Source organism: Chelon labrosus (assembly GCF_963514085.1).
Source record: "Chelon labrosus genome assembly, chromosome: 13".
Taxonomy (NCBI): Eukaryota; Metazoa; Chordata; class Actinopteri; order Mugiliformes; family Mugilidae; genus Chelon; species Chelon labrosus.
This window is the reverse complement of record NC_140346.1, coordinates 23,451,300-23,463,900: the sequence shown is the minus strand read 5'-3', so window position 1 is coordinate 23,463,900 and position 12,601 is coordinate 23,451,300. Positions and strand designations below refer to the sequence as shown.

General features: G+C 41.0%; 1 protein-coding gene across 1 annotated transcript; it reads left to right on the top strand.

Moving 5' to 3' along the window:
* Nucleotides 1-2,471: 2,471 nt before the first annotated feature.
* trpc4b (transient receptor potential cation channel, subfamily C, member 4b) lies at nt 2,472-11,462 on the top strand (the record flags this gene model as incomplete). The annotated part of the gene is made up of 10 exons (XM_084559191.1): nt 2,472-2,849; nt 3,582-4,100; nt 8,202-8,538; nt 8,648-8,787; nt 8,897-9,243; nt 9,346-9,541; nt 9,636-9,830; nt 9,968-10,009; nt 10,107-10,196; nt 10,295-11,462. 10 exons carry the CDS (start codon nt 2,472-2,474, stop codon nt 10,838-10,840), a joined length of 2,790 nt encoding a protein of 929 aa, XP_084415317.1. The 3' UTR covers nt 10,841-11,462.
* Between the last annotated feature and the right edge of the window lie 1,139 nt (nt 11,463-12,601).

Here is a 12,601-nt window from a genome sequence, read left to right as displayed (position 1 = left end):
GAGTGCTTCAATTAGAGTAAATCACGTTACTTGTTCTAATGACAGTGCCTCTGTGTCTGTTTATGCCCTCAGTACCTGCTCCACAGTGACTTTAATGTCTTCTGTTGTTTCTTTGTATTCTGCAAAGAGCACATGTTACATTAGCATAATTGTTAACTTTAAAAAAAAATCCCTTATGGTATACACAACAGCATTAGCGGTAGTGTGCATTACTGTGTCGCCTCAGGATTTGAGCAGACACAAATCTCTCACTCCACATGTTCTGGAGGGCACTGTATTATTTCACGTCTCAGTTATAAGCTTGTGCTATGGCCATCCTATGTGAAAGATAGCTAGCGTGAAAGCATTAATTGTGCCAACATTGATACCGAATGTATCTTGACACTGTGCAACTTAGAGCTCCAGTGAAGTCATTTTGGATTGACGCAGAATCCAAGTTTTTGCTTTTGTCAACACAGCTGGCACATGTATGGCTGATTCTTTCCGTTCTCACCAAACATTTGAAAAGGGCCTGTATCTAAGCTAGCTACCTGCACAGCACAGTGCGCTGCAGATACTGGGCTTAAGTACAATACTAGGTAAATAAGTGATGTGATTAAAGGTGTAGCCTAACGTAATTCTTCTCTATTACATTATCTAACCACCAGACCAATTTTAAATATTTTGTTTCATTAATTAGCATGAGATGATGTAATGCTAATATACACAATGGCAGCTCCTGACAAATCTCTCAGGGAAGATAACTGCGTGCAAACTTTACATCGTCACGATGCATTGGACAATTGTTTTTTGATGTTCTACTTCGGAAGCAATACCAACAGTAACCACTAGATGGCTGCCATTTATCGGCCCAGCACCGGCGCTGTTAAATGTATTTTAGTATAGAGGGCAAATACTCAAATAGACCCCTGACACTCATCTGATTTAGTTCATCCAGTTATATATTAGGCGCAGCAAATCTAGAATTATGAAATAGAAATGCAATGAAATACAAACAAAATGATCAATTCTCCCCTCAGTGAAATCAGGACTGATTCCAGTAACCTTTTCATGGAAAGTCTCATTCACTAGCTAACCGGCTACAACATAAAAATTCAAATATATAAAGAATGTAATCTATGAGAACGATCTTGACAGTTTTCACAATTTTAAGCCTTACTGAACTGGACTCACCAGACTATGCAATTAAAGTTGAGCTGAGATTAGAAAGCAGGATATTATTTTTGGCAAGAATACCACTGAGAAAGAGCAGTCCTTGTCAGTATTTTATCTGTCTAGTAATCGAGTGGTCTGAGTAAATATCTTCCTCACAAGATATGGACAAATTACCCAGTTGGAAAAACCCCTTGTATTGCTTTCACTTCTCAGCTCTGCACCAAAGCACAACCTTAAAACCTTAAAGTAGCCCTAGTGGACAGAATCTGTTCTGCAGCTTTAAAATAAGCAAAACTGCGGCATGATCCCCAAACATATCCAAAGGAAAAGGACATTTGCCATGACCAATATAAAAAATTAAAATTACACGTTTTTGATTGCATTGCAATAAATAATTGCATAATGTGACATGATGCAAAACAATAATAATAATTTTAAATATATTCCCTATTGGAAAGTGCATGCATCTGTTCCTAAAGTTGTGAAAATAAGTGACTGACTTATGTCCTTTCTATTTAGTCAAATTCTATTCGCAGCCACATTGGTCTTGCACGGTAACCCTCACCAGCACCTGTTGCACCAGCCTCGCTCCTGATTACACACAGAAAGCGCTCAAAGGGGCGGTGATGGCAGGAAACCAGCGTCTCCGAGCGGAAATGTCACTTTTCAATCTCACCCATCTCCAAGGCGCTTGTGTTTTCCTGAGAAATCGAAGGGGCTGGGCTCGGGACATGACATGCCATTAAGTTGCGGCGTCTTTGGTGGAGGCTTCGGCGATGAAATGAGAAATGAGGCTGTGATCTCGTAACTTCCCTCTCTGACAGCCGCCTCGGACCGTGCCGCGTCCAGACACTCATGTAAATCACAGCCGGAGAGCAACAGGAGGAGGACGGTAAAGTTTCTGTTTCTTTCCTTTCGCGATTGAAATGAATGATTAAATGATGATTAAGTTCGTCTGAACAAAAATCCTAACGAACTTCTTATTTATTTCCAGGAAAAACTCATTTTAATCACGTTTCAGTTTATGTTATTGGCTGTTTCACAGGAAGCATGATTGTTTTACAGTGTTTTCAGTGTTTTTCTTGCTCAAATACTGCATAACTTAAAATATTTTATACATAAAATACTACTAAACATCAGTAAAAGGGGTGGGCTAGAGCAGATGTGTTGTCAGATGTGTTTTATATTAATTTGAAATTATATTTATTTCAGTGTGTTTATGGAAGGGAGGTACTGACATTGTGTCTGAAACATCAACTTCCTAAAACTTGACGCCCTGTTTTCTCTTGTCTTCTTGTCCCTCAGCTGCGACTGCCATGGCACAGCTGTACTACAGGAAGACTGACGGCTCCTCATACAGGGACCGCATCCCCCTGCGCATTGTGCGGGCTGAGTCTGAGCTCTCTGCCATGGAGAGGGCCTACCTGGGGGCCATCGAAAAGGGGGACTACGCCAGTGTGAAGCAAGCCCTGGAAGAGGCTGAGATCTACTTCAGGATCAACATCAACTGCGTGGACCCCCTGGGACGCACGGCCCTGCTCATTGCCATCGAAAACGAGAACCTGGAGATCATTGAGCTGCTGCTCAGCTATAATGTGTACGTGGGCGATGCCCTGCTACATGCCATCCGGAAAGAAGTAGTGGGGGCCGTGGAGCTACTGCTCAACCACAAGAAGCCACGTGGGGAAAAACAGGTACCATTCAAAATCCATAATAACACCCCAGTGTGCAGTTATTGCTGGGCAATCAACACAGGTTTTATTATTATACTTTGTCTATTTAACTTTCCTTTTAGAAATCTTTCTGGGCCTCTTTTGCATAAAAAAAAAGAATAAAGTGCACAATTGTGAGTTGTGCAGTCACTTGGCTGTATACTATATAATATGTTCACAAAGCTTCTAGGAGCAATTTAGTATAAATCTAAAGAATAGAGCAAGTGATAAAAGAGAGAAACTATCTGCTGTCCTCTCGCATTTCAGCCACGAGTGTGTTTTTTTGGGGAATCTATCATGTTTTTGTTTTTTTGCTCAGAGGTTACAGAGCTGGCTGATTCTTCTGTCTGTCTTTCTGCCACAACTTTCACAACAAAATGTCCTTTTCCACAGTTTGTATTTCAGTTACAAATAAAAGCGCCTTCAGCTTCGTGACATCTGTGGAAATGATGTTTTCCCGATGAAAAAAGAGCAGAAAAAGAAAAAAGGGTGTTGTTGTTGTTGTTTCCAGCCAGAAAGATATTTTGAGGCGAGCTGAACCACAGGCCATTAGTTGTGTGCTTGCTGTTTGGCAAGATGGTCAAACTGAAGACAGATCAAATTAGACCCATTCGAACAGCACGCCTCACTTCCTGTTGGGGGATTAAAAGCAATGTTCTTTTGTGCGCTGTCTGATAAAATTAATCATTTGTGTGTTCTCTCCTCCTGAAAAAGGTTCCACCGATTCTGCTGGACAAACAGTTTTCTGACTTCACCCCAGATATTACTCCAATCATCCTTGCAGCTCACACTAACAACTACGAGATCATTAAACTGCTGGTGCAGCGAGGTGTTTCTATACCTCAGCCACACGCTGTGCGTTGCAACTGTGTGGAGTGCCTGTCCAGTTCAGACGTGGACGGACTGCGTCACTCTCGCTCCCGGCTTAACATCTACAAGGCCCTCGCCAGCCCGTCTCTCATCGCCGTCTCCAGCGAGGATCCTTTCCTCACGGCTTTTCAGCTCAGCTGGGAGCTGAAGGAGCTCAGCACAGTGGAGAACGAGTTCAAGTCAGAGTACGAGGAGCTGTCTCAAACTTGTAAACAGTTTGCAAAGGACCTCTTGGACCAGACCCGAAGCTCTAAGGAGCTGAAAACAATCCTCAACTATCGTGATGACATCAACCCGCTGCTGGATGAGAGCGCTAATGATCTGGCCAGGCTAAAGCTGGCTATCAAATACTGCCAGAAGGAGGTAAGGTGGCCGCTATGACCAACGGTGGATAGGAACTGTTTTTTTTTTTTTTTTTTATGGATATCGTCAAGGTGAAAAAAATAAAACAAATAAAGGAAAGGACAGTTATTTGTCTCGGTTACACCAGTACACATTCAGGTTTATTTAGAAGTCACAGGGTTTTACAGTATATACCAACACTTGTGGACATTTAACGAAGTGTTACACCATTTGAACAACACAGGCCAGATCACAAGAAACACTCCGAGATAAGCTGTAAATGGCCTGAGATGGGTGGAGATATCCTTTGGGAGTCTAGAGAAACATGTAATTGCCAGGCTCGCTCTCAGCAACGCATTACAGTAGCCCTCTTAGTCCCATGGTGATTTGATAATTGGGTCTAATGATGGAAGAAGTAATGGCCATTTCCCTGAAATTCGAACTCATAATATTTTAATTAGGGAGGGAACCTTTTACTGTCTTTTTAACATCTTCTTTGGAGTATCTGTCCATTTGTAGATGCAACTTTGTGCCAATTGTTGTCACATGTGTTTTATGTTAATCAAACAAAAATTTAGTTTGCAGATATTTTGCATGGGTTGAACACAACACTAGGTGACAACACTGAAAGTACAAGTTGATAGAAACTGGTCTGCACAATTAGGAAAACCAAGCTACACTATTATTTAGTTTGTTTTGCGTAACCGGCGACAAATAACTGTACATATTACTCACACTCAGTGGGAGTCTTTTATTTGTTCCACTCATTAGAGAGACCACTTAGAGCTTTTGGGACTTGTTTGTTACAGCAGAGTTGTATTTGCAGAGTTAATGGCGGTGTACCTTTAAATTTAGTCTCGGCATTGAGCATTTAAGAGTCTGCATGCACTGTTTTAGCTTGTTTTTAACAAATATCTTTGCTGGCCTCACTACAGCTTTGCAGCTAATTGTAGGACATATTTCGGTGCTGGTTCATGTTCATGCACGTTGATGATCATAGAGCTGAATTTCAATTCATGCAACTGGTGTCTGAGATATTACTTCTTTGACTGTTGATCATAATATCTATATGTCACATCTTTTTATTGCTCCATTGTCCACTTTAAACCCTCTTGCGCTTGTTTTTGCCGTTTTGTAGTGCACATTTTATAGACTTTTACAGATATACACTGCGTGGCAAAAAAAAAAAAAAAAACGTTGGCACCTGGATTTAAATAAGCAAATAGGTACGAGCCTCCTATTGGATAATTACTGCATGGGTGATTATCGTTCAGCCGGCAAAAGTTATTTAACCCCAACTGATGCAATAGCTTCTCATTTCTTAAACAACCATGTCTAAAGACACATCCTGTGGTCGTGAAAAAGATGTTAGTCTGTTTGAGAAGGGTCAAATCATTGACATGCATCAAGCAGAGAAAACATCTCTGTAGATAGAAACTACTAAAATTGGGTTAAGAACCGCATTATTAAAAACTGGAAGGATAGTGGGGAACCATCGTCTTCGAGGAATTAATGTGGTCGGAAAAAAATCCTGATTGATCGTGATTGCCGGTCACTTAAACGTTTGGTGAAATCAAATCAGGGCTATGTTTAATAGTGAAAGTAAGAGCATTTCCACACATACAATGTGAAGGTTAACTCAAGGGATTGGGACTGAACAGCTGTGTAGCCTTAAGAAAACCACTAATCAGTGAGGCTAACTGGAAAAAAGGCTTCAATTTGCTAGGGAGCATAAAGTTTGGACTCTGGAGCAATGGAAGAAGGTCTTGTGGTCTGATGAGTCCAGATTTACCCTGTTCCAGAGCGATGGGGGCTTCAGGGTAAGAAGAGAGGCAGATGAAGTGATGCACCCATCATGCCTAGTGCCTACTGTACAAGCCTCTGGGGTTGCTGCAGTTGGTCAGGTCTAGGTTCAGCAACATTATGTGTCCAAAGAATGAGGTCAGCTGACTACCTGAATATACTGAATGACCAGGTTATTCCATCAATGGATTTTTCTTCCCTGATGGCACAAGCATATTCCAAGATGACAATGCCAGGATTCATGGGCTCAAATTGTGAAAGAGTGGTTCAGGGAGCATGAGACATCATTTTCACACGTGGAAAATGAAAATGTTTAAAGGGAGCAGACAGCTGTATATACTGCATATATGTGAGAGCTGCATGCTGCCAAAACTTGTTAATCAAGGCTGGAAGCTGTACTAAGCAAGGAAAATTATTATAAGTGTCAATATTGTTTGTCCTGGCCCGCCCTTAACAGCAAAAAAGTGGCCACAGCTAAATGGCCAGTGCATTATGTTATATGTGTGTGTTTGTGTGGTACATAGGATGCTAACGGCCAGACAAATGACACGCATCCTTTAAGCTGCACCGCTATGAAGTTCTCTCAAGACCGGAAGTGCTTAGATTTTTAATGTTTACATTTTTAATGGACTACACAGACCACCAGCACTTACTGTACGAAATGTTCACATTATTAGTGGTTTAAAAAAAAAAAGAAAAAGAAAAAAGAAATCCTCACTAATGTATTCAGTAACAATCTTTTCTTCTGTTTCTGCTGCAGCCGCTCTACTTTTGCACACAACCTGCTCTGACATGAGTTTTCTCCTCTGTGAAAAAGCTGCACAGCACAGTTTGTTAACATTGAGGATGATTGAAATAATCAAGTCTAATCAAAAGACATTCGTTGCTTGCTGAGCTGAGTGTGGGATTGCAACTCTTTGGCTACAGTTAAGATCAAATCTTAAATTCTCATCACTCACATTCACAGCTACGAATCGCACGATGCCATCTAACATGAAATCTTACTCGGTTCTTTGCTGTTGCACGTTGCACCATGATGGGCTGCATAAAACATGTTGTTTTATCTTAAAAATGCAGTGTCGTATAAGCAGTATTTAAGCTGTGCTTTAGCGGTAAATGCGGTTTGCGACTGCAAGTTCACTGATTCGAATCCCATGTATGTCCACGGCTAAAGTGCCCTGAGCAAATGCCTGACCCCTTTAATGCTCCTGAGGTGTACGAGTAAATGTTTTAACCACAGAGAGAGATTTTCCCCAAGATGCATCAATAAAGGAACATTATTATTAGCAGAAGCAGAAAAATAGAACAATGCAAACAGAAAAAATAGACATTTGTGTGTGTATATACACGTGCTAGGATAGAGTTTGTACATGTATATGTTCACAATGTCTGTGGTAAATTTACATATATTGTAGTTTTATATAAAATTGTTGGAATTCGTTCACCTATGGTCCAATTTAGACCCTATAATCAACGCTGAGAGTCTGCACTTTAACCCCATGTGCAATTGGCATCTGTAGTTGGCCAATCTGACTGTATCTAATAAGATCTACTAAAAAAAAAGGCAACACAGTGGTAGGATTTTCTGTGAAACTGATTACTTTAATTATTTTGCAGTTTGCATGTCGTCAACATCAGTGTGCCTTGGGACAGAATTAACATTGGCTGTGTGTGGTGTGGCAAAAACTGTCCTTAGATAAAATCTGTTCCTTGCAGATGCCACCTTTTGCCTCCGGTCAAGTTACAGCACGTCAACGTCTCCCAAGGACACGTAGGAGACGTGATGAACATTGAGGTTCTGCACTAACAGATGACCTCACCTCCCACAATTTAATGTTATATACAGTAGTACCATCATGGTGATTTGTTTTGGCCGTAACTTGGTTAAGCTGAAATGAACTCCCATCACTGCCTGCAGATGTCCTGCAAATGTTTATAGCAGATCTCAGAGGGCAGGGAAAATGTGTTTGTGGAACGGATTTGACAGCCACTTCTTTACAGAGAGTTAGAGAAATGTTTCTGTTGTTAATTTTGTATCCCGCATGTCATATGTAGTGTTTTTTGCAAGATGGCATAAATCAGTTTAGTGGATTTGTGCCTTAGTTTCATGGTGATTCTATGCAGTGCGTTATAAATGCAGCCTTTATGTTTTGTTTGATTAGTTTTGAGTATAGTTTAGCTTTTGCATTGTGTTTGCCGGTCATGGTCAAAGCTGAAGCTCAACTCCCTTGGCTTTGAATTTGAGGAAAAAGTCAACAAAGTTTAACGCGAGTCTTTCATTTGTCTTTGTCTCTGTCCCTCTCTCTCTCTCTTCCTCAGTTTGTTGCTCAGCCCAACTGCCAGCAGCTGCTGGCGTCTCGGTGGTATGATGAATTCCCAGGCTGGAGGAGGCGTCACTGGGCAGGAAAGCTCATCACTTGTATCTTCATCGGCCTCCTCTTTCCGCTGTTATCCGTCTTCTACCTGATCTCTCCGAAGAGCCGCTATGGCTTATTCATTCGTAAGCCCTTCATCAAGTTCATCTGTCACACTGCTTCTTACTTGACCTTCCTGTTCCTGCTCTTTTTGGCCTCGCAGCATATTGCTGCTGCTCAACCCACGTTGCAGGGCCCAGCTCCCACCATTGTGGAATGGATGATCCTGCCCTGGGTTCTTGGTAATAATGAACACACACCAACAGATTGTAGTCCTTTCTCTTGTTGTGCATTTGAAAATAAGTAATACTAAGGTGCTGATCTGATCTGATACTTGTTCTTCTCTCTGAGGCTTTATATGGACTGAGATCAAACAGATGTGGGACAGTGGTTTTGAGGACTACATGGACGACTGGTGGAACATTATGGACTTCATTATGAACTCGCTGTATCTCGCCACCATTTCTCTGAAGATTGTCGCATACATAAAGGTGATGTATATCAAGATATCGGACAGCCGTGACGTTATGGAAATCCCGCCGCTTTGCAGCAATTATAGTTAATTGTACTCTGTGTATTTATTGTCCTTGTTTTTAACAGTACAGTGGGACCAAAGATCGATGTAACTGGAACACGTGGCACCCAACTTTGGTGGCAGAGGCATTGTTTGCCATCGCCAACATCTTCAGCTCCTTGCGCCTCATCTCTCTTTTCACTGCCAACTCCCATCTGGGCCCGTTACAGATTTCACTTGGCCGCATGCTTCTGGACATCCTCAAGTTCCTCTTCATCTACTGTCTGGTGCTGCTAGCCTTTGCCAACGGCCTCAACCAGCTCTATTTCTATTATGAAACGCCAAGTCCAAGTGTGTTCTCTCCTCCTGAAAAAGCCAAGAACTATACTTGCAGGGGTATTCGCTGTAAGGAACAGAACAACGCCTTCTCAACGCAAGTTCTTAAATAAATTGTCCCTGACAAGTATGCATTGTTAATAATTAATATGTTTGTTTTGCAGCAGCATGAAATGATGTATGGTTGTTTGCTTTTCAGGCTGTTCGAAACACTGCAGTCATTATTTTGGTCTGTTTTTGGCCTGATTTCCCTCTATGTGACCAATGTGGATGAAAACCACGAATTCACTGAGTTTGTGGGCACTACCATGTTTGGCACTTACAATGTCATCTCCCTAGTAGTGCTTCTAAACATGCTAATTGCGATGATGAACAACTCCTATCAGCACATTGCTGTGAGTAGTGTAAATTTCCCTTTTTTTTTTTCTCACTTTGCTGGTGCTCCTTTGCAAAAAAAAAAAAGGTTTGATAAATTGTTTTTCCTTGCAGGATCATGCGGATATAGAGTGGAAATTTGCAAGAACTAAACTATGGATGAGCTATTTTGAGGAAGGGGGAACTTTGCCATCGCCATTCAACATAATCCCCAGCCCGAAATCGGTTTATTACATACTTGGATGGATAAATTCGCATTTGTTTAAGAGAAGCAACCTAAAAAGGCTTGACAACTTTGAAACCTTGGGGGTAAGGAGTTTCCAGCGAGTTGGACAGCAAATTTCTGATCTGTGTTATTGCTGTTATGTTCAGAAAGTCGAGAAACAATTCATCCTACCACTGAAAATAGAAATAAAATGTGTTTTTTTTTTTTCTTTTAACTGTAGAGACGAGCAGCTGAAAATGTGAGATCACACCACGAGTACCAGGTAGTAATTGGTTTTCCTTAAAGTGATGTTGTGTTTTTGACACTTTGACATTTGTTTTAAAAAAAAAAAAAAATAAATAAATTGTGTATTCTTTTAGGAGGTTTTGAGGAACCTTGTGAAACGGTATGTCGCTGCAATGATCCGAGATGCCAAGACGGAGGAAGGATTGACAGAAGACAATTTCAAGGTAGAGCGATAGTTCAATATTTGAGCCTTTTTTTTTTTTCTTAATGTAATCATGTAATCTCTGCGGCTGTTTGACCTCTGGTTTTCAATAATCAATAGGAGCTTAAGCAGGATATCTCCAGCTTCCGCTACGAGGTCCTGGGAATGATGAAGAGCAAATCTCATAGCGGTGTAGCGAGTAATGTCGCAAGCTCCACCTTGGCTTACCCTGGAAACTCCTTCAGATACTCCAAAGTCTTTACCGATGAGCCTCAACAGAAGCAGATTATTGTGACCACCCCCACCCCCACCGCCACCCCCATCCTGCTGAGCGCACCTGCAGCCAGCTCTGTTTGCTCCAAAAGGCTAACCAATGGCTCAGTTGTTTTGTCCAGTACGGGAGTGACTCTGAACGAGCGAGCCCCAGAGGTCACAAATGCTGGGTCCCTTCAGAGGCGGCGAAAACGCCCCTCCAAGAACTGTGACGAGATATTTTCGCTGTCCGATGAAGCCATGTTGGAATCTGACGGACAGACCCGAGAACATCTACAGAAAGAAACTGTGGAAGTCTTGCAGAAAATGGAGAAGGATATTCAAGAGACTGAACACTCCTGCAAAGACCCCACTCAGGAGGTGAAAAATGGGCCAAAGAAGTATAAAAATTAATCTGTCAGCAAGGGAAAGCTACAAATCATCTTTCTGTTTTCATTTTTACACATATATTCAGACAGTTTAATGAACTAAAGACAATCTGATGTTAAATTACTGTTATTTAACATTACATTTCAAATATTAAGTGAGGGCTGATTTCAGTTCTGACTTGACCCCTCAGGGAAACAGGCTGGTAGTTTGTGTTTTACCTCTACTCCTCTACCTACAACTGTCCGCTTACTGTCATGTGCAAAACGTATTGTGTCGTAGCTCTCTTTGGGAAAAACTAAAAAACGGGTTCTTTTTGCTATAATTAATTGTGCAGGATGAAATAATCAAATATAAACACATTAATTGTATTCAATACCTGAGCTAGTTCAATATTCCATTCCGGCGCGCTATCTAGTTAATTAATGAGCAATGTACCTCCAAGCTAATCCAGAGATTAGAGGCAGCTTCTGTTATACTCCACCTTTACCTCCTTGACACGATTAGGATGAGAGGCAGAAGAGCTCCAGGAGCTGCTGCGGTATTCTTCCTCAGCCGTGTGCTCTCGTATTCGTCGCCATACCTTGCAGGACTTTTTAAAAATATATCGTGCAGTTTAGTTTCTTGTGAGATGTGAAGTTACTCTGTGATCCAATAAAAATGAATGCTTATTTAAAAGTGTTTCTATCTTTTCTTGGTCTCATCCATGACACACTAGCTTCTCTTTATCATTTCTCTTATTGCAAATTAGTGCATGGCAACACTAGAAATGAGCCGAACATATTGCATGAACTGGACATTCCCGGAAATCTTTAGTGTTTACTGGAGAAAAGCATTCAGTAAATAGTTTACCCTCTCCCTCGCCGTATATACACTTGTCCCTGTGCACAGCTGGCGTCAACATGCCCTCTTTTCTCTTGGACAGTGTGACCTGTCAGAGAAGAAGGATTAAATTCTTATTTGCCAAAATAAATCCTCACTTTTTTTCATATCCTGCCAGTTAGGTGTAAACTGACTCTGACTCTTTGATATAAACGGTAAATTAGCTCTTACACCTGGAGCTCTTTCCACAAACAACATTCTTCTGCAACAACTTTGGGCCATTTTTTCCTTATTAGTGAAAGAAGTACTGTTCATTTACAATTTTGACGTCTTTTCATATTTATGTAATGTTTTTTTACCCACAAAACATTTGCTGTAATAACCCTAAAATATGACACAACCCCCATAAGTAAATGCGTGCAACAATCAAGTGCTGTTTACATGTTAAAAAGTGACGTTTAATCATGAATGAATGCGTTTATGTAAAAATTAAGTCCAACCTCTTTATGCTATCCTTGGTCTAACGGCTATAGAACATTTAAAGTAGATTTTATTATCACCAGAAATGCAACTGATTGTGTAAAAGTGTGTCAGAGATGCTTTAATGCGACTATCGTTCAGGCTTCAAGCTCCCTCTAGTGATACGTGAGCATATACGGGACTGGATCAGTAACTACTGCATATCCAGCCTTACAGTGGCTCCACTCATGTTCTAGAAACCTTCTAAGTCTGTGCAAAAACGAGCTATAAAAGAAGCCGCATCCATCTTGAAGCTGCTTTTAACTTGTAGTCAATAACACTGTGTTTATTTGATTTACAGTTATTAGTGTATTGCTGACATATGTGTATTATTGATGAATGGAAGCGGCCGTTTGTTATGGGTTTTATCAGTGTTATTCTATAGAAGATTAGTTACTTATCTGCCCCAATATACAACTTAACACCTTAATAGCGTCACGCTTGCAA